General features: G+C 37.2%; 1 protein-coding gene across 3 annotated transcripts in view; it reads right to left on the reverse strand.

Moving 5' to 3' along the window:
* Positions 1–23,908, reverse strand: part of FOCAD (focadhesin) — a 235,946-nt gene that overhangs the window by 175,976 nt on the left and 36,062 nt on the right. For 2 of the 3 annotated variants that reach the window (XM_006208259.4, XM_072959321.1), the window contains exon 5: positions 14,271–14,375. In XM_006208259.4, the coding sequence (XP_006208321.2) occupies positions 14,271–14,375 (105 nt within the window). Of the gene's footprint in view, positions 1–11,776; positions 11,797–14,270; positions 14,376–23,908 lie in introns of those variants that run through there. The other variant, XM_072959322.1, reaches the window with a different exon arrangement.

The raw sequence follows: 23,908 nt of genomic DNA on the forward strand, positions 1-23,908 counted from the left end.
CCTCTCAGGTACCTCACAACAGCCCAACTCCTGAGATTGAGTTCAGTAGGTCATGTTCAAGTAAACATGAATAAAGAGGAAAGAACACCAACTGTAATTATTTTAGCCATGGGTTTTCCTTCTGACAAGCACCATATTGAAATGAGAAGCATCACATATGATCACCCATTAATCCTCCCGTTAATGGGGGCATTTATGCCTATTTAAAAAGGAAATCCAAGTTACCACATAGTTTTTGTGTGATCATAAAGCACTTAAGTGCTTTTCTATACTCTTCCTTTATTAAATCATCCTCTACCCTTCCCAATTCTCACCTCCCCCTCAAAAAAACATCTGTTCTGAATCTATCCTCTTTTTAAAACAGTTAGCTTTATCCAAATTAAATCAGATCAACAGAAGAGACAATAACTGCAATGCAGGATTAGAAATGATGCACATACAGCAAACAACTCTATTATAATTTAGCTTCTACTTCACTGGGATTATGGGACCCACTCTAGCTTTACTGCATGAAGATGAAGGTCTGTTTTGCTAGCTTTTGGGTTCAGCAAGTTCTATTTTGTATCTCATACTTAAACTCTAAAGATGAGATTAAGTAGAATACAGAATAGGGATTATCCAGATTAATTACTTATTTAGAGAGCTGGATAATTAACTTTTCCAGAGAACTGATTACATCAGATCCAAATGGAACTATTATAGGAATAATATACAATATTGATTCCAGTAAGTTGAAAACCTAGAGGGAGAAAGGAAGTCCAAATTAAGAACACTGAGTATTACTCTGATTAACATTGATTACCAATATTACACTATTTCAAGTGAGTACAACTAACCCAAAATCAATCATAATTGTCAAAATTTTGTTTTAATACTTCGAGCATAATGAAGCAAAGAGCTAAATTCTCCCTTGTGAATCATCAAACTGGTATGTGAACGCACATTAAAACATAATATATAAAAACTTGGGCTTTACTGAATGGACACATTTTTAAATGCAATATACTTTATTGTGTAACTGCCATTTAGGAGGATTTCTCAATCTTGGCACTACTGACATTTGGAGCCAAATAATTCTTTGTTGTGCGGGTTGTCCAGTGCACTATGGGATGTTTAGCAGCATTCCTGGCCTCTACCCCTAAATGCTAGTAGCATTCAACTTAGTCACATGACAATCAAAAATATCTCCAAACATTAACGTGTCCCCTGGGGGGCACAACTGCCCCTGGTTAAGAACCTCTGCACTAGGTAAAATGACAAGCACTATGAGAGGCACAAAACCGACTAAAACATGGTACCAGCCCTGAGTTATTCAAAAAGACTAATGATTCCATCTTCACCCTTCTTTATAGTGAACCAAAAGCAGTCAATCAATCATGTTCAAAATTTGAAGTTTCCTATTGAAATGCAGCCATCAAATATTGACATTAAGTGCACAAGAGTAACAGTTCAGTAGAAACTAAAAGACTTGAAATGGAAAACAAATGTAAAATCATTCCTTTGCACAATACAGAATCATGTTCCAAAATGAACAAACGGCATTAAATTTTATGCATACTAATTTGTACGATAGAAAATAGAGTTATTTTCCTGCTTAAAATATTATAATTAGAGCATTTAAAATGTCATAAGGCCAAGTATAGCTCGCTCTTGATATATTCAAAGGTTGATTCCTAAATTTATGGATTATTCAACATTTTTTTTTCTTTCTTCTCACTCACTACTTGTTAGCCATTCCACTTCTTTCAAGTACCTCCAACTCTCTGAGAAAGGTCAAGGTAAGCGAAGAATCCACAATTTAAAGTAAACTTTGTTCTTCATTAGAAGCACTGTTGATGAAAAAAAATAAGAAAAAAGACAGACAGAAAAGACAGAGAGGGAGGGAGGGAGGAAGGAAGGGAGAGAGGGAGGGAGGGAGGAAGGAAGGAAGGAAAGGGAAGGGGAAGGGAAGGGGGAGGGAAGGGAAAGGGGAAGCGGAAGAGGAAGGGAAGGATGTGGTATAAAAGAACACCAAAGCAAATGCCCTAAAATGTCAATTATCCCGAAACCTGCTATTCAAGTTATAAAGTAACAAGTAAGTTGACTATAACACGTTACTCAAAATTATAGATGGGTTGAACGTACAATCAACCTGATCAGCTGTAAAGCTAACAGTGGCAGACAATAATCTCTACAAGTTTTGAAAAAACAAACACAAATGTGGGGCACTGTCATCACTATCATTATTTACACTAACAGTGCCTACGCAGCATCCCCCATATCATATCATTTACAGTTATGCTGCCACATTCACATCTCAGAAAAAACTATAAGTGCAGAGGTCAGATGAAATAGTGGAGGGAAAACACTGGATTGAAGGAGTCAGGAGTTCCAAATTCACATTCTGTCTCTGCAACAAATTGGGTGATCTCAGTCAAGAGAATTAACCTCTCTTAGGCAAAGTTTCTTCATCTGTAAATTGAGGAAATCAGACGAAGTACCTTCGGGGAGTAAAGTCATATAACCCAAGTTACCCTTTATAAAGCCTTACTCTTCATTCTGTTCAGGACCAGAGGTGGAACCAAACCCCGTAAAGGCAGAAAGCAGATGGCTCTCAATTATACAGGTATATGCCAGGCTTAAATGGCTTTAAGGCCAATGTCTAATAAAATCTAAGACCTCAAAACAGAGGTCTCCTATTTTTATCTCAAAGAAATAAATCATCCTATATTTTTTATTTCAGAGAAAAGTGCAGTGCTACATCCAGAATAAGCCCACAGAAATTTTTAAGTCAGAATTTCCTAACTCTTGAGACATTCAATAGATTCTGCTTTCTTCTTAAAAGAGAATAACATTGTTTCTAAAGATTAAAATCAATATAAATCAGGCAATCAGGTCACCCTTCATTGGCCTCCAGTGGCTCTGCCTTCTCCTTCACTGTGCAGTTTTTGTTGTTGTTGTTGTTTTTCTGCCACAGCTGAGCCAATTTACTGGACATTCTCAGACATTTTACCATTTCATGATTTGTGAATGTTTTAATTGCCATTTTAAGTAAAGCATTTAACACAGTACCTAGCACACAGAATACTCCATAAACGGGGTACTATTACAATTATCATGCAGGTAAATTTGTATGTGAAGCTAGAGCAAAAGGAGCTTGAAAGCTGAGTCTGCATCTTCTTACTCTTTTTATGTCTCCCTTTCTGCGCCTAATGCACATCTACCATAAATATAACAAACACACCCTTTCTCCAAAGCACCTTTTTAAACTCTTTGGATCATGAAAATCCAACTCGTCACAATCCCTCTAAATACACTGTTTCAAAGTTCACATTGTTCAGGGAAAAAAGCACAGAGGAAGCATGCGGAGTTGGTACCCAATACTGCAGTGCTCCCTACCCTTTAATAACATTGTCAACAACACAGAGCAGTACATGCATCTTAACAGAAAGGAGTGGGGGAAGGAATAAATGATAAATCCGTGGTTCCACTAGACTAGCACAGAGAGGCAACGATAAAACAAGGTATGTAACTAGATTCACCTTTCCAAGTATAAATACATCAATCTTAATAAAAAAAAAAAAAAGAGGGACTTAAAAAAATTAGTCTTCTGGTAGGCAAATCAAAAAGGAAGTTATTTGTAACCCTTAGGTCACCTCACCCTTTCGGCTACATCTCTGAATATAATAAAGCTATGATTTGATTTACATCATAAATTCAGCGATAGACACAGATTGCCTTTTCTGTGTGAGGAAACAATGCCTGCAGTCACCATGCATTTTCATGTATGCAGCTGTGACCCTGGCGCTTTCAGAAGCATAGCACAGCACTTACTACATCAAATATGCATTTTAAAAGCATTTCTCTACCTGCTTTGAATTTTGATTTGAAAGTGCTGGTTAGAAGCCAAAATAGGATTTTAAAAAGAAAAAAAAAAGCTCTGAAGATTTTACGATTTAAAAATGCACAATAAAAATTATTAAGATTCTATAACAAATACTGCTATAAAAAAGAAAAATTAAACAATAATTATGAATTATTATCTATCCTATAGTGTTTTAAGACAAAATTCATTTTACCCTTTCCACACAAGCTTCTAGAAAAAGAAGACTTGGAACAAAAATTATTTGAATTTTCACATTTTTGACTAATTTCCTTTTTTCTTTGGGTCTATAAGACAGGTAAAGAGAGGATAAGATTTCTTTGAAAATAGACTGCATATTACAATGGTTCTGCCCTCACAATGAACCTTTCCCAGGATCACTATTTTGAGAGGCAGCATTTTAATGCAAAGGTGTCTCCTAATGTCAGAAGTCTGGAACTATTTTAGGTACATGGTGATGGCTGGAGGGAAACACAGATATTCAGGAGTCCAAAACTTCTGTATTTTTCAACCAAGTACATCCTTCATTGAAAAACAAAACAAAACAAAACAAAACTAGAGACAAGATAAATAGGTTAATAAGGCAAAAATTATAATGTTTTATGCTCTTAAAGACATTTAACAGCACATTACCATACCATTTTTTAAATTAAGCATCCACATTTAGAAGAACTTATAAAGCATTTTCTAGTGTCAATTCCTAACTGGAAGATTGTGCAATATATGTAGTGGATTCTTTTGGTCTATTTTAAATCCCAAGTGTAAATCCCAGGTGATTGGAACCATAAACTGTGAACAAAGACTTCCCTGGGTGGGAAAGATGAGAGAAAAGAGGAAGTGAAAACAGAAGCAAAACATGCAGTTCGACAGAAAGAATCAAACTGCAAAAAGACAGATGGCCCTTGGAAAGCATTACTGGCTATGCTTCCCCGATTACCGCCTTAGCTTCTTTCTTACCCTCAATTCTGTGGGGCTTTTTCAGACACCGATCTGACACTGATACTTCCTTCTTTCCCATCTTCTTTTCCCTAAATTTCCATTTATCCATTAAAGCAAGAATTCACAAGGCCTCTGAAATCATATGCAAAATTCTGAGTGCATATATGTGTGTACTTTTCTTAAGAGCAGGTTTAAAACTTCAATGAGATTCTCAGAGAAGGTCCTGACCCTCCCTCCAACAACGGGTTAAGTGCTAGTAAATAAAAGCTGAGTATACCTATCGTAATTGCTGCAATTCAGCCTTGTTAAAATCCTGCTTTCAAAAAAACTATGAAGTAAGCACTATGTCCCCAAAAAGGTAACATATGATGTGCCCAGAAATGGTGGCTTCCTAAATTTTGAAGTTTTTGTAACTGCAGCAAAATAAAATATATTAATATATTCTACTAAGTCTAATTCCTTATGGCAGCTTGATTATATAGTATAGATGATATAATAAAGGTGGCATGCTTCCTTTATGCCAAATAAAACCAAACATCTACATCTCCTGGGATCCCTTAGGTAACACATTCAGTTACTGGAATAATCAGCTCTCCAAAAAGCAAAATGTTCATTTGGACAACAAAAACATATGATAATAGCTGATGGTTGATTTTTTTTAAGTGTTACAGAATTCTAAGCAATGTTAAAAAAAAAATAAGGAAATTTACATTGAAATAAAAAACAGTAACAACTACACAATTAAAGTCTAGGAGGTTTATTTTCAGGAACTTAGGAAAAGTATTTTACCTCAAGAAATAAATATAAAAGGCAAAAACACTAAAAATTCATTGGACTTGGTAAGGATACAGAAATATTACAGAGTAAATAAAATCTGGTATATCCATGCAATGGAGTATTATTCAGCTGTAAGAAAGAATGAAGTACTGATCATGCTACTACATAGATAAACCTTGAAAACATTATGCTAAGTGGAAGAAGCCAGACATAAAAAGCCACATATTGTATGATTCCATTTATATGAACTGTCCAGAAGAGGCAAATCCACAGACAGAAAAAATAGTGTTTTATATCTGGGGACACGAGGTATTGGGGAATGACTGCTAACGGTCATGGGCCTTCTTTTGGGGATGATGACTATGTTCCGGAATTAGATAGTGGTAATGGTTAAACAACTTTGTGAAGATAATAAACCACCACTGAATTGTACACTTTAAAAGGGTGAATTCTCTGGTATACAAATTATATCTCAATAAAAAAGCATTAAAAAATATTCCAGACTTAACTCAGCCATATACTATTTTAAATCATTCTCAATTTTAGAAAAATCCCTATGTATCATGTGATACCTACTGTCAATATAATCATAATAATTTGGATTTCCCTTACAAAGAAAATAAGTTCAAACCACAATCTCATTTATTACCTTAATATCCATAGTTGATAGCTCAACTGTACCCATTTTAAAGATGCAGATGTGGAAGGAAAGAAGAAACAGCCACACTGGCTTCAACCTAAGCTTTCTAAATCAGAATCTATAGAGGCTTCGGAATCTATAGATTAAAGTGAATTTCCAGAGATTCCTACGATTTTCACATCCAAAGCTATCTCTATCTCCATTGCCACTAGTATATCTGAAGGGAGTGGTAGAGTTTGGAAATCACCATTTTGAAACCATCACAATGAAAATTAACGGTGAGGGTTAGGGTTAGGGTTGAGGGGGCAGTTGTGAGTTTAATGGGGAACAGGATATTTGCATGGTCTCAAAGTGTCTTCCCCACAGATTGCTTATTAGTTACAAGAAAAAAATGGTAACTCTACAGTAGGGAAACCAGACATTACCTTGACTGGGTAATCAAAATTAACATCACCAGTGAGGAGAGAGATGGACATCAGTGCCTCCAGATGTGATACCCCAAGAAGGACACAGCATCACTTTTATAATATTCAAAAAGTCAGCCATAAAAGATAAAGGATGAGAAACAGTTTCAAGTTTTAAAAGGCTAAAAAGGTATGACAACTAGAGGCCACATATGATCCTAAACTAGAGCCTATACACTAAAAATAAAAGGAAAAAGGTATGAAAGGAAATTATTAAGACAAATGGCAAAACTGGAATATGGATTATAGATAAATCAATGTTAAATTTTCTTGATTTGATAACTGTACTCTGGTTATATATGAGAATATCCTTGTTCTTAGAAAATACACCCTATTGAATATATGTAATCTACTCTCAATTTTTTTTTTAATTATACAGAGAGAAGGACAATGCAAATTGTGGCAAAGGGTGAAAATTTGATGAATCTGAGTAAATGCTATGTGGGAATCTTTTGTGCTATTGCACCTTTTCTGAACTTTAAGATTCTTTCAAAATAAATTAAAAATATACACAAAATGTTATGATAAATCACAGAGAAAAAAATGTGACAATGAGTGTGTATATGTCCATGAATGACTGAAAAATTGTGCTGAACACTGGAATTTGACACAACACTGTAAAATGATTATGAATCAATAAAAAATGTAAAAAAATAAAACATGAAAAAAGAAAGAAAGAAAGAAAGAAAATCCTTCCATGACTTCCCACTACTCTTTAAAGAAAACCAAAAGTCTTTGTTGCCAAGGTCTTGCATATTCTAGGCCACGCCCACTTCTCCTGGGCCTCAGTCTGGCCTCTCCCTCCCTCGTGGAACACTCAGCTCCAGACACTCTGCCTCCGGTTAGTTCCTCTAGGGCCCCAGGCTCTGTCCGCAGCAGCAGCTTGGCCCATGATTTTTCCTAGACTGGAAATGTTCTTCCCGTGCTCTTCACATGGCTGACTCCATCTCACCCATCAAAATGAATATAAGAAAAATTGCAAAAACAGTTTAATGCTAAGAAGAAGCTAGTTATCAAAATTAAACCTGGGGCTACATTCTGACAGCCACAACTGCTGACTCTAGGTGCACTTTGCATCAGTATTTATCTTGGGACTCTCTCTTGTTTCTCTGTTTGACGGCCCTAAGGGAGGAATGCATTTGCCTTAAGACATAAGCAAATAAAAAAAAAAATTGATATGAATTACAAAGTACCTCACCCTTTAGGAAACACATCTTTAACTTCTTAAAATTAACCATCTAAATAAACTCACAACACTGCACAAACAGATGCACAAATACACGTAGCACATATGACATTCATCTACTGAGGGTATAACCATCCACTGCTATTGGCCTAATCACCATTTCAGAGCATACCATCTGCCAAAAACATTTCATATTCCCTTCTTCCAGAAAGTACAGCTTGATGTCGATTAGACTAACCCTTTCCACAAATAAGATTCTCAACATTTGATATTTGTGCATGTCAGCCACTGTCTGGCACATCAGAATGATGCACGAATTCTGGAACAAGCAGTTACTGCTCATGAATTCACAGCTATTTCCTCACTTCAGCTGAGGGAAAAGAGATCTTTAAAAGACTGCCATAATATGAATATGCAGAGGAAAAACTGAAAGCAAAAGCACATGAGAAAATTTCAAGGAAAAAAATGGCATATTACAAAGCAAATGAGAAAATGACCCTCTAATAATTTATGAATCATAAAAATTTAGTTATCTCTCTTTGCAACCAAAATACCAGGCGAATGTTAGTTCTCTGCCACACTTCCTGTATGATGAATGTTAGAGAACATTGAGATAAGTTGGTTCAATGTAAATGTGTTACAGAAAAGTGGAGTTCAAGCTAACCAAAAGAAAATTCAGACCAAAAAAAAAAAGGGGGAGGGGAAAAATAAGCCTTGAACTACAGGACATCTTAGTAGTAGTTTTTTTTTTTTTTAAGTGATTGGTATAAAAATTGTTCACAGGTTAAAAATGGCTTTTAAAGTTTTTGAGAATAGTTAAATGCCTAAACCAGAGGTCACAAACTTATTGCCCTTGGATTGCATCCTGGGAGTAGATGTGTTCTGTCTGCCTACCCTGTATTTTTAAAAATCAGAATTGTTTTCCAACATTTATTAATCAGGAGATTTCATATAAAACGTTACTAACATTGAAAGATCTGAAGGTCTGGCATCAGTGAACCCCCATGGCCTCATTTTAACAATTGGCCAGTAGTTCTTAATCCCTCCAGCACACTGGAAACCACATAGGAAGCTTTGAAAAATTACCAATGCCTGAAGCTGACCCCTAGTCATTCTAGAGACAGGCCAGGCATCTAGATTTAAAAGTTCCTTAGAGGGCTCTAAGGGAGCAACCAGAATTGAGACTCATGGGCCTAGAATTTATACTTGGCATATGCTCTTTGTTTAATCACAGTAGTCAAACATGCCATTTTTCTTCCAGTTCACCCCCATCCTGGAAGGCACTGGGAACTGAAACCCCATTTAAACATCTCCGTTTAATCTTGTATAAGCCACAAAACTGTAAAAAAGTCCAGTTAAGCAAAATGAACTTTATTACCTATACACACTCTAATCTGATATATCTCAAAGCATGGTGGGTAGACCACTTGTGCATCCAAGTCCTTTGTTAAAGTGCAGGTTTCCAGGCATGTTCCAGGCACACATATGAAAAACTCTGAGCATGAGCTCCTCATGCACTGTCAACACTGAAAACCACTGTTGGTTTTTAGGAGAATGTTGAGGGCTCTCTTACCCTCCTGCTTCTACAAGCATGTATGTGTGACCATAAAGTGCACTGACTTGTCAGGGCCATGGGATTATTTCATTGAATAAAGCAATGAGGTTTAAATCTTTTATAGTCTCTCTCTTGCATCCACAGTTGGCTTGCTCTCATCAGACTTCCTTTCCGTTAGAATTGCTGTCTGGTTCTGCTCTTGGCCTCTCTATTGGGGCATGGTAAGATGAACTTAGTGCCTTTGTGCTTAGGAGCAAACACAACTTTTGCCTTCCAAATAGGCAAGAGAGGCAAGGAGATATAATTTAGCCACTCAAGATCTCTCCCACTCTACCCCAACGGGTTCCTTGCAGTTCATATATTATGGTACCATTAACTTCCCAGGGGCTCAAGCAATACTTCTCAAGTGTGATCCATGTCTCTGAGCAGCTAGATTAACATGCTGATTCCTGAGTCTCATGTAAAACCCGCTGAATAAATGAGAATCTCTGGCAAACAGACTTGTGAAGCTGTACGTTTAGCAAGCTCCCCAGGTGGTTCTTATGCACAGGAAGTTTGAGAACTACTGAGCCACAGATTTAACAAAGAGAATACCCTCTCTAAAGCTCCTTCAGCAAAGTCACAGGAACCAAGGGAAGTCGTTGGCTAACATTCTGGGTCCTCACATCTCTCTCTTCACTCCCATACTGGAACAACTTAAGCAATTCAGCACAGGCCCATTTAAAATGACCACACAAACATCCAGAAGTGGAACAGCTGGATCACATGGCAGTTCTATTCTTAATTTTTTTGCGGAATCTCCAAACTGTTTTCCATAGTGGCTGCACCTATTTACATTCCTATCAACAATGTGTAAGAGTTCCCTTTTCTCCATATCCTCTCCAACACATTTCTTGTCTTTTTGATAACAGCCATTCTAAGAGGCGTGATGTGATATCTTATTGTGGTTTCGATTTGCATTTCCCTAATAATTAATGGGATGTTGCACATAATTTCATGTGCCTGTCGGCCATCTGTATGCCTTCTTCGGAGAAATGTCTACCTGGATCTTCTATATATTTTTTAACCAGGTTGTTTGGTTTTTTTGGTTGTTGAGTTGTACAAGTTCTTTATATGTTTCAGATATTAACCCCTTATTGGATGTATGATTTGCAAGTATCTTCTTCTGGATATTTATCTGAAGAATATGAAAACACTAATTCAAAGAGATTTATGCACCTCTATGTTCATCACATTATTTACAAGTCAAGATATGGAAACAACTTAAGTATCCATTAATGGATATATGAATAAAGAAAATACATACACACACATACACACACACACACACACACACACACACACACACACACAATGGGAATACTACTTAGTCATAAAAAAGATGAAATCTTGCCATGCAACACATGGATGGACCTTGAGGGTAGTATGCTAAACAAAGTAAGTCAGATGGAGAAGACAAATATCATATGATTTCATTAATATTTAGAATACTAAAAATAAATAAACAAACTAATAAGCAAAACCAAACAACAACAAACACATAGATACAACACACCGATACAGAGAACAGGTTAATGATTACCAGAGGGAAGGGCAAAATGGGTAAAGGGGATTAACTGTATGCTGACAGATGGAAACTAAACTTTTGGTGGCAAGTATGCTGTTGTGTATACAGAAATTAAAATATAATATTGTATGCATGAAACAATATAACCCAATGTTACCTCAATTTAAAAAATATTCACTGAAAACAAAAACAAAATTACCACATATTCTGTTTTACTATAGCTCAAAATAATCAGCTATTAGGACAAAAAGAAGTGAGAAATACTTAAAGTCTAACTGTATCTCACTAGCAGAGTCCTGAATATCATAAAAACACAGATGAGTTTCATGCCCAGAAAGCTTACAATTATATGTCATATTACTTCTATTTTAAATCAATCCTACAGCATAATAGGGAACACCTCTCAGTGGAGTTCTAAGCTTCTCATATCCTTTTTATGCTTTCATACACAGCTTATCGGTTTCCTCTTCAAGGCTGGATGATATTGCTAACCAACACGCAGCAAAGAAGATTCTAAAACAGCAGGACAATTTTACGCTTGACTCAGGTAATCATGGCTCTCTTGAGGGAAATCTACTCTTTAGGCTCACCTCTCCTCTGTTTCTGCCAGCCACAAGCCCCCCCGGAGGAACTTAAGGCTCTTATACACTCGATTACACTCCACTGATTTATAGTGCCAAACAGGCATTCACATGAGGGCTCTCCATAAACATTACTGGATTATGCCAACTCAGGTGATTGATTCTGGACCTCTTAATGTGCCACCACTCTAACGACAAATCTTACCTATCCAAGATGATTTCAGCTTCTCATACTAGGCTCCCTATCCACACCTCGCACCTACTGTCTTCTGAAAACAAGACTGCAGCTAGAAGAACCAACTGGAGATAATGAACTATAAATAGAAAAACAGGTAAAACATTACAGGTAACTGAAAGTCTAACACACATAATGAGCACAATCAGTATGAAAATGACAGTAACTCTAATTCTCTTCCTGACAGAAAATTTCCTTTTGCCATCATCAAAACTAGTGCTTCTTAACCTTTAAGGTATCTATGAATTATCTGGAAAATCTTACTACAACGCAGGCTCTGATTCAGGTAATCTGAGACGGAGGCCGAGATTCTGCATCCCTAACAAGCTCCCAGGTGCTGCTAACGCTGCTCATTGCTCTGCTACTTACAGTATGGAGGGGGAACAGCAGCATTAGCATCACCTGGGAGCTTGTTAGACAAGAATCTTGAGCCCATCTTAGACCTAAGGAAAAAGAATCTGCCGTTCAGCAAGGTCCTACGTGATCAGAACGCACAGCAGAGAGCAGCTCAAATACCATCTTGTACTCACTGTCAGTCAGAAGCACCTGGGACTTTTCTGAAACTATAAATGCATAGGCCTCATGGCAGAGAATCTGATTCAGTTGCTTTCGGGTATTTTTATTGTTCCTATGTTTGTTTGTTTTTAAGTACATCCAGGTGGTTCTTATTAAGGAGCAGCCAGCGTTGAGAACCACCGAATTAAAACGACCGAACTGGGTGGAGGGAAATATTGAGCAACGGCTAATCGGTGAGGAATTTGAGGGGATGATGAAAATGTCTGAAAACTGATCATGGCATTGGTTGCGTGATTCTGTGAATACACTAAAACCCACTGAATTGTATACTTTAAATCGGTCAGTAATAATGGTAGGTGAATTATATCACAATACAACTGATATATAAAAATCAAATTAAAAACGTCAATAGCTTTCCTATTTTAAAATAAGTAAATAACTCCCACTGAACAACAATGAAGTGGAATTATTTCCTATCCTGGAACTCTGGCCCAAGACGTTCAACTTCTCTCAAGAAAAGAGAAGAAAGATGCTTATGTAACTCATCTAGAAATATTAAGTTCTGCTCATCCACTCCTTAGGTTCAATTCTGGTGAATTCTAATGCATGTTAAAAAAAAATCATATTTATCAATATGAAAAAGTTTACCCTGCATACCCCAAGTTTCCATAGTATTTTCAAGTAAATAATTTTCCTTTTGCTTCCCAGTTTAAAATTAATGATTTAACTAGTAGGTTAACAATGAATTAACTAATCCATTGCAATATTCTTCCATCTTCTCTGTATTTTTGAAAGCATTAAAAAAACACATTAAGAAAAAAACATACAAAATGCAAATCTGAGCTTGTTTTCAAAAAACTGTCTCAATAATGTGCCCATAAAAATAAAGGATGTGGTAAATGGCACTAAAATTTCAGGAAAGATCACTGTCATATATGAGACAGTTCACTTATTATCAGAAGGAAAGTACTTTAAATATATGTAAGTAATAGGTACCATGTAGAACTTTGGATAGACAGCTTCTCTCCACAGCTTCAAAGCTTCTGATAGCTGTGGTGTCAGATGCTCAAAACTGCAGGTCCTGTCTGCTCAAGCCAATGATGGTTCACAAGTATGATTAATTTCCCTATTGGATCGCCATTTTCCACATAAGCCATTTTCCCCCAGAACCAGTGCTCTTGTTTATGGTCCCATGGTCTCATTGTTTCAAAGAAGGGGTATGCTGGATGCATCACTTAACAGAGTTCCTAGGACAATATACACTGGTTACATGGAAAATCGTGGGATCTTCAGCTCATGTAGTGAGAGCTCTTCTCTTAAAAAATGACCTTCTGGGAACTTCAAGGCAATGGCTAAGGCCACCTTCACAGGTAAGTACAATGCCCTTCCTTGTCTAAACTCTCCCATAAAATCCAGTGCATTTCACCACAATTGTTGCTGTGTCTACTTCCTTTTTAAAATAATTCTACCATGTTACATTCTATAGATGACAAAAAAAAAAAAAAGGCAAATCAATGCCCCTAATTACTGACCTTGCCCTGGATAATAACCCTTGGATAGTCTCCTATTACTTTTTGTAGTGAGGAAGTTTACCCTCTTCCCCACCTAACCCCCTCCTGCTTTAAGTACTTTTGTTCAATGAGCTCTTCAGTTTTCACAGTGTTGAGAAGATGGTTCTATATCCCAGAGTAAAAAATGTAACTTGAATTTTGGCTAAATGATTCCAATTCGAAGGAAGAAATCCCGAAGCTACGTTGGTGATTCTCAGCATGTTGTCAACTCTATCTCAATCCTGAGTCTTTGAAATACTAACTTCCTGAGAAGCCAAGATTCACAGTTACTGTTGAATTAAATAACTAATTCTTAATGGATCAGCATGTCTTAATTCATCACTTAGTTAACAATTCACCAATAAACAATTTTTTTAAAGAAAGGAGAAAAGACATACCTAATGTTATATATGTCCTGAATATTCTTCTCCCCACCGTGTCCTTCCTTAAAAGCTTGCATTTGTAATAATTTCATAATGGCTTTTATCAAGCCATGTGTATTCCTGTAAAGAAATATAACATGTTAAGTGCTACAGAGTAAATATTCTCATGAGGTACTTAATCCCACCAGTTTTAAATAGTTGAACGCTTGCCACCTACATTGAACGGCAGCCATCCACATACACCCAGCTTATTCCACAGCACAGCCAAGAAGAGGCCAACAGGCTCCCATTCAACACATTTAAAGGAGGAGAAGTGGAGCCGAAGGATCAAACCACCAACCTATCAATCACCTCCCCACGTACACTTGGGGGAAAATCAATCAGGAAAAAATAAACATCAGCCCACATAATTGCAGGCAGTGACCACATCAGTTACCCACACTGAATAATCAAGTCCTTCATTTATAAATATTAGCAGACCATGAATAATAACCAGACATATGAAAAGGAGCAGTCACTCAAAAAAGTGGGCCAGGGGACCAATCAGAGGAAATAACCCCCATTAAAGCAAAGCTAATGGGAGTGGGGAATAGAACTTTAAGTTTTTTCCTTATTCTCTTTAAGAGGTAGCAGGATAATAAATCAAAAAGAATGTCTTCCCCTTTTAATATTTTTTCCTGTTATTAATTTTTTTAATTGTGAAATAAGATTTTATTCCATCTTTACTGAGGTAAAATTAACAGATACAATTGTAATATACAGAGTACAAGTGATCTGTGCGTACATGGCAAAATGGTGGCCATAATCAAGTTAATCAACACATCCATCACGTCAATGTAGTTACTTTTATTTTTTTGGTGAGAATGCTAAATACTCTCTTAACAAATTTCAAGTATACAATACAGTATTGTTGAGTATAGTCACCATGCTGTACAGTAGACCCTCAGAATTTACTCATCTTATAACTGGAAGTTTTTATCTTCTGACCAACCTCTCCCCACTTCTCCTACCCAGCCCCTGACAACCACCATTCTACTTGTTCCTAACTGTTCAACTTTTTTGTTTTTTTGATTCCACACATACATGGTGCCACCCAGGATTTATATTTCTCTGAGTTATTTCATTTATTAGCATAATGCCCTCCAAGTACACCCATGTTGTCACATATTAGCTGGCTCTCTTTCAATAAGATTCTCCCTGGGAATGAGAAAGAAATCTCAGAAATAAAGACTACTAGTTAAATGAAAAAAAGTAATTATTTTTTAAATCATGACTGTTAATATTTATGGAGCATCTATGGTAAGCTAAGTACTTTCCTAAGTGCTTAACGTGCTTTATGTCTTTACTATCTAGAATTCACTGTTAACTTTACCTTTAGGCCAGGACAAGACCTGATGATGATACTAACTGATATCACTTGGGATATGTCATTTATTGTACTCTTTTATCACATTTAAAGTTTCACAACCGATAAAAGGTTTGGCTACACTGTCCAATGCAGCTGCCAACAGCCACATGTGGCTGAGCGCTCATAACATGGCCAATCCACACTGGGATGTGCTGTAAGTGCAAAATACATGCTGCATATAAAAGACTTAAAACGCAAAAAAAGAATGTCAAATATCATGTGTAATTTTTATATTGATTGCATATTGACATAGTATTTTTGACATATGGGGTTACATAAAATACATGATTAAAGTTAACATAACCCATTTCTGTTTACTTTTTAATGTGGCTACTAGAAAATTTTGAATGATACACATGGCTCACATTTGTGGCTCACAGTTTATTTCTATTTCACAGCGCTACTGGAGACACTCATGGTTTGCTTCCGAAGTGGATTCTTTGGTGAGCAGTGAGGTTTCCCCTGCACTTGAAGCATTTCCCATAATCTGTACAACAGTACGTTTTCTCTTTCACATGGGTCCTCTTGTGACCATGCAACAGAGACTCACGAATGAATGTTTTGTGAAAGGTATCACACATACATGGTTTCTCTCCTGTGCGGATCCTCTAGTGAAAACAGATGTCGCAACGCTACATGAAGCCGTTTCCCTAAGATTCTCTCCTGTATGTGTTCTCCGCGGATGTCAAACAGAGCTTCAGCTTTTCTCACAAACCCCAGTGTCTCAGCATTATGCTGGCTGAGTGGGAAGCCAACCCCCTCATCTGTCCTGTGTGTACAAAGTACAACCTAAGAATAACAAGCAGTGTGGCATGTGTCAGTGTCGCCTGCAGATCCCATCTCATTCTCCAGAGCTGACAGAGCAAAAGCCTGGCGCCTGTTTAGAAGACAGGGAATGAGCACAGTGCACCTTGCTGCCACACAGCGGAATTTTCAGTCACTTAAGGGACAGAAGAAAAGCCCAGTCTTCTCGTGAGCTGTCTAGCTTGTGATACTTGGGCTAAGAACCTCTAAAGCCAGCCTTGACACACACACAATACTGGGTTGGATACTCTTCCATTTTGAGAAAGGGCCTTGTATGTACAAACCTTTTACTTACAACTTATAACTTATTGTGTATTAATATTTTTCAAATATCAAAAGTGTCAATTCCGCTTTGCTTTCACCAACAATGTGGATAGTTAATTCCACTATGACTCAATAAAAATTAAAAAGGAAATTTTTTAAAAAATTGGAATGAAGTGCAGTTGATTTAGGAAGGTCTGGTGGCATGGCATCTCTTTGGGAACAGAGGTACTGTCTTGCTTTCTTCCTTCAAGACTGTTCAGTCTTCCGGTGACTTCATTGAATTCTGGGTTCCTAGAATCCTTTTCTTGTAAAGCTTAAGAAGATATCTCAACAGGCAAACTTTTAGAATAAATTCCTTCTTTGCAATTCTTTACACTATGCACTTTTTGAGAACCATTCCGTGGCTGAGGATTCTTGACTCTCAGGAATGGTATCTCCCAGTGGACCCTCCAGCTCTTTACCACTCTTCACACTTTCCTTTACAGAGACCTGGAGATCCTTCAGCATGGAAATCATAACTGCTCTAACACCAGTTTATCAAGAACCTATTCCTGAGCATGAATGTTGGACCTCAGTCACAGACAACAGAGCTTACAGGGGCTTCTCAAAGCTTCAGTGTGATTTGACTCCTCCAAATATGTAAATTTGCTAAAGCTAACTCATCCGGCCTCAGTGTTGCAGTCTTGCTTTTGGAAAGTTAGTCCTTGGGACGACACAAACGCCTGTGGCTCTGGCCTGGGCCTGTGCCCAAATTTCATACAAGACCATGCAATCTCAGGTATGAAGCTATACTTAACAGATGAATTCTAATCATCACTGAGCCAGTGAGCAGCTCTCAGATTCCAGTGTTTGACTGAGATCCTATCATAAGGGGCCTACTCTGGTTTGATTTGGTGAGAGGGTCATTACATGTTCAGAAGTTTCTTGGTCTTCTCAATTTCAATATTTATTCAATCCTGCCCCCCAAAAAAATTAAGAGTAGTGTATGAAGACAAATTATTTTTCAGACATAATATCTGAAAAATTTTCTTAAAGAGGTTCTCCAGTTAAAAGAGAATGCAAGATGGCTGCACATCTTCATATATATACTAAAAACCAGAATCATACACTTTGAAAGAGTGATTTTAATATGTGAATTATATCTCAATAAAGTTGTTATATTTTAAGATAAAGCACAAGAAAGAATTGAAGAGATAGAAAGAGGCAGACTACAAAGAACTGTGATCAGAATGAATATCAGAAGAATTTACAATCAAGTCTTCAACATTTTTCAAAAGTAACTATAAAGATTAAAGCAATTGTTGAGAGGATTTGGAGGGAAAAAGTGTGAAAAAGAGGGAAAAAAAGACAATCTGTCATAAAAATTCCAAATCACATTAGCAAAGTTAGTGGGGAAGGTTTTCATGGGAAAGAAAACATACAATTAAGAGACAACCTGAGATGAAATATCTACAACATAGATGAAAAGGGGTTAATATCCATAAAATAAAAAAGCAACATTTTGTTAATAAGGCAAAGCATATAATAGAAAAATGAGCAGAGAATATAGGCATGCAGATCAGAGAAGAGCAAGATTCATAATACCCAGTGTTGACGAGTGAATGAGGAATAAGCATTCTCACGTTGAGCATACATTCACTTAGCCTTTATGGAGGGCAGTTCGGCAGTATCCATAAAATTTTTAAATGCACAGTCTTTTTCCCATAAATTCCACTTCAAAGAACCCATCATATAGAAATACCTTTACATATGCCCAAAAGAAGATATCACAATGCATCTGTTGTCTTTAAAAAATGGAAGAAAAAACCTACAATTGTCAATAGAGAAATAGTTAAAATATGATACAATCATATTATAGAATGTAGATATTAATGAAGATGCAGGCAGATCTACGGAAAGATGTCCAACACATATTAAGTGGGAAAAAGCAAGTTTTAGAACAAGATACATATGAATAGACGATCCAATTTTAAAACACTTGTAGTGTATGAGCTTATAAATACTTTTTTTTACACATTGAGAAATGGGGCTCCAATTTCATTGGAATTAGCTGGTCCCTAATTCCATGTGCCTAGTTCTAATTTCAGATCACCCTAGCTTGCTCCATATTCCAGAGGGAATCAAGACCAGTATTTGGAGGAACCTCTGAGACACCCTACTGGCCCTAAGCCCATCCAGGATTGTCACTTCCTAGTTTTCATGAGGGCCCGATAAGAAAGTGAATGTTTTGAAAAGAAGGAAAGAAAGACCAAATGGCAAAAAGGAAACATTTTACCACTTACTATTTTCACTACCCTCAAGTCCCATTGTTTGAGTTTTCAAAAAAGTATGCACTACTTTTATTTTTTTCATTAGTGAAAAATAGGGGTAAAAAGATTTGCAGTCTCAAGGTGAGGAAGGACTCACTGAACACAAATAGAAGACTAAACCTGATCGCCTAGACAGATGGCGTGAGCAGAAATTTAAATAAACAATGAAATAACTACAGTGTCTTTTATTTAAACCTGTCTTCAGTCACAGTCTAGTACAAATATAAAAACATGTTAATTTGAGGAAGTAAACTGCTGAGAAACATTTTCAGGATCCGGAATTAGCCCCTGACAAGCAGGCTGTCTGTGTTTGAGGTACACAGGTACCCAGTAAGTTATTTAACAAATAGAAGTGAAGACTTTAATCAAAGCAGAAGAGATCTGATTAGACATTATGACTAACTTGTTCACAGTATAATGTGTTCCAGGGATGTCGTTAACCAAAAAAAAAAAAAAAAGGCATATGATTCAACTGCCTACTAGATATTCCCACTTTAGTGTCTGAATTGTGCCTCAAATTCACATGTCCCAAACCACACTCACGCTCCTCCCACACACCTGGTCCTCTAATGTGCCCTATCCACCTGTTAGGGAAGACAGAAATCAAAGAGCCACCTTTGATATATCCCTTCCAGTCATCCTCATATTCAATTCACCTCAAAAGCTTCTAAGTATCTCACAAATCTATCTACTTCCCTTTATCTCTAGCAACCAACTATCACCCCTCACCTAAACTCCACCAACAGCCAGCTAATCCACTTCCCTGCGCCACTCTGTCTGCCTGTCCACAACCTGGCACTTTTAACGCTGTGTTCATATTGCAGCCAGAGTGGTCTTTTTGAAATCGTTATATTCACTTGATAAAAACACTTCAGGGGATTCCCCCTGCACTCAGGATAAAGACCCAAATCCTCGAAACTAGTCATCATGGCCTGCATTGTCTGGCCCCTACCTACCTTCCCATGTTCATCTCAAACCACTCTCCCCTTGCTCTTGGAATTTTCATGCCTTCCTAACTGCTCGTCTTCCCTGTCACCAGAGGAACGTGGCATGCGCTGTTTCCTCTGGAAAATTCTACCCTGTCCTATTTACCTAGATAAGTTTTATTTGTTTCTAAATCTCACGTTAAGTGTTACTTCATCAGTTAAGTCCTCCTTGACCTCCATGACGGGGCCAAACTCCCAGGTTAAAGGCATTCCCAACACAGTGTACTTTTTAATATATAATTGTGCAACTATGTGATTATGGCAGTTTCTGCCTCCAAACAAAAAGCACCATGAATACAATGACTATGACTGCTCTCCTCACCACGATAGCACAGCACCTCGTAAAGGTATGTAGGAGATATTCAATAAATATGTTTAATTAGCAGACAAATAGATGGATGAATGGAAGACAGCTAAGCAATTCTCTTGCTTGGATACAGAGGTGACCTCTGAAGGTAATTTCTAGTTCTATAATTACATGATTTCACATATGCACACTGAAATTATAGTATCTTATATCTTTATTATTATAAAGTTTGTTATTTAATACAGTACTGAATAAGCTCATACAAATGGTATTACTAGTTGTGGTTATAGTCCTTTCAGGGATTGTACATTTAGCAAGAGAGGGAATTGTAAATATTGGAAAGATAAAATTAATATACTACCCTTTATATTATGAAGCAATGAAATAACCCTGTTGGGGTAAGGGAGGTGGGTTTTTTTGGGTGGGAGTTATTTTTTTTAAATACATCTTAAGCCATGCAGTTACCACATTAAAACCAACTTAAGACTCCTAATAGAATAAGTAAAGTAAAAGATAAATAATCAGCATGGGAAACAGATTTAACTTCTATGTTAAAGATTGCTCACCATGCAGCTAAGTTCACAACACTACAAAATAACTCCTAAGAGACTCCTCAGAATATTAGATGGTTTCTGTGACTTAAGCTCAGAGCAGCTGCAAGAAGTCCCTTTGGAAGATGTTATTTTTTTCACTCCCTTCCCTTAGTCCATTTGTTACATATGAAAATCACTATGTAGCAACAGGAGTTTTGAAACTACTAAAATTTCTTTCTTTCTCTCTCTCAAACTGCTTCTAAAGGAGTGGGTCCAAAATAAGCTCAAAATAGTGAAAGGATAATAAAGTCTACAAATACAATTTTTTAAGAAGATGTAAGAGGATGGAAATATATCGGTTATGTTAAAATCCATGAGCTCATTACAATTCTTTACAAAATAAAATCTAATTGGTCAACACGAAAGGATGCTTTAAAAAAACTGCTAATTTTTAAGCTTAGTAAATAAAGAGAAAAAAATCAGGTATATATCCTGCCTTTCCTGTACAAACTGTACTAGTGGGTAACCAAACAGTAGCTGTGGGAAAGGTTCTCTTTACAGCAGTATTTCAAGCAGTAAGTGAAGGAAAAATGACAGAATTAGAATGTCACTATTTGAAACTCCAAGTGAATGAATGGACTAGGCATTGAGCATCAACAGCTAACATCACCACAGAAGAAAACAATGAGATATTTATGTCCCTCCTGATGGAAGAACACATTACCACCTAAGAAGTCGTCCCTCCTCGAACACCAAAAACAACAAAAGTTGAAGTTATATCCCATCAAATTTGTAGAGCAAACTTTCAATTTACTAGAAATAAAGAGAAATAAGTTAACACACACCACGGGGAAGCAGTCGGCAAAATCCACCCTAGGAGATCACTGCAAACAACCAAGTTTCTTCAATAAATTGTAAGAAATAGAGAGACAGAGAAAGATGGATAGATATGAAGGGGACATTATACAGATTAAAGAGATGTTAAAGATATAACTAATTCTTATTTGGATGGCCATTCAAAAAAAAAACGTTAAGTTTATGAGGCAATTAGAAATCTTAATTCTGACTGGACATTTAAAAATCACACATGCACATATATCCAGGTATAATAATCACATTACTGTTACTTTTTTTTAAAAAGAGATATATTTAATATCTACAGAAGTAATTATACAATGTCTGGGATTTGCTTCAAAAGAATACAGGTAGGATGGAAGAAGAGGAGATCACAGAGGGAGCAGGACTGGCCAAGGGCTAATGGTTATTGGGCACAGTGATAGGAACATGAGGGTTCATAACATTCTTTTACTTACTTTTGAAATTTTCTATCAAAAGCTTTAAAAAGCAAAGAGTTCCCCTTTGCAATATCTAGTTTTTCCAAACTTTTCTTGGTTTTTTTTTGTGTCACACTCCAAGCTGGTTTCCTTCCTTTACCTCCCTTCCCTTGGAAACCAAGGCAGTGGTTGTTTCTACTTTTATTGCTGTTTGGAGAGATAGTATACACTTTCCAAAAAAATATTCCAGATGATGATGATGATGATGATGTGATGACGATGACGATGGAAAGCATCTTGCCATCACAATAAAATAAGTATGTCATCTTTGACAATGACTCTCCGTCCACTCATTCTTTCCTCCCTCTATCCCAGTCATAGCAACACAGAGTATCAGCCACTTATACTTAAGTACAATTATGTTTAAGGAGGCTAAGAGATACATATTTTCAAACTCATGGCTTTCTCTCAAATTCAATTCTTGGTAACAGTGTCCCAGCCTCCTCTCTGTTTTGAGAATTACCACTCCTTCTCCATTCATATGGTTGCTACAAAAGGGATCCTAACATACAAATATTCATACAATGAAGACACAGCTGTAGAGAGTTTTAAACTGTGTCCCCTGAAAAGATAGATGTATCTTGTTCTAATCCCTGGTCCCTGTACATGTGACTTTATTTGGAAATAAAGTTTTTACAGATGTAACTAAGGATCTGCAGATGAGATCATCCTGGGTGGGCCCTCAACCCACTGACTGGTACCCTTATAAGAGAAAGGAGAGGGAGACTTGAGACACAGAGACACAAAGAAAAGAAGGTCACAAGAAGACAGAGGCAGAGACTACAGCTATGCAGTCACCACCAAAGAACGTGAAGGGTTGCCAGCAGCTACCAGAAGTTAGCAAAGACCCATGCAACAGATTTTCCCAGTCTCCAGAAGGAACCAATCCCACCCACATGTTGGTATTGGACTTCTAGCCTCCAGCATTGTGAAGTAATACATTTCTGTTGTTTTAAGTTTGTAGTCATTTGCTACAGCAGCCCTAGGAAACTAACACACAGGCCCTGGCAGAGCTGACTGCTCCAAGAGTGAACACCTCACACTTGCTGATCCTTGGAAATCTGTAACTGTGGTCAAGAAATTCCAGCCTCAGCCTGGCTATTCCTTATAGATAAGAGATGTTAACCCAGAAGCAGGTGGTACCCTGTAGACTAGGAAGCAGAGAAAGTCAGTCTGTAGCAAGAAAAAAGAAACACACAGCCTGGATCCAATTTGTTTCTGAGGCCCAGGTACATTCCTGCTCTTGAGTCCTGTGGGCCACCCCTTTATCATAAAAGTTAAAATCACCCTTTTACGCTCTAAGGAGTTCAAGTGGGTTTGGGTAACTTGTAGCCCACAAGAGTCCTGACACACTTGAGAACCTGCTGCCAAAAACCCTTTAGTAAAGATCAGCAGGAACAAGTCCTTCCTTGGGTGGCTGCCAAAGCAAGCTAAGCTGACTCAAGAACCCTTGAGGGAGTAAAGGAAGCATCAGGCCTGAGCTACACATGCAGCGGCAGAAGACCATGCAAGAGAGGAACCTCAATTTTCACTGGCGCAAGAGCCAAACCCAGATATCATAAGAGGAAGCGTGGGTCAATAATGATGTTGAATATTCCAGGGGGGAAAAAAAGAAAAAACTTTTAGTCAGTCAAGCTGTACAAACGATGCTAATTAAAACCACCCACAAAAATGGCTTTTCACAAGGTAAATATAGCACAATTACTAT

This window comes from Vicugna pacos, chromosome 4 (genome assembly GCF_048564905.1).
Source record: "Vicugna pacos chromosome 4, VicPac4, whole genome shotgun sequence".
Lineage (NCBI taxonomy): Eukaryota > Metazoa > Chordata > Mammalia > Artiodactyla > Camelidae > Vicugna > Vicugna pacos.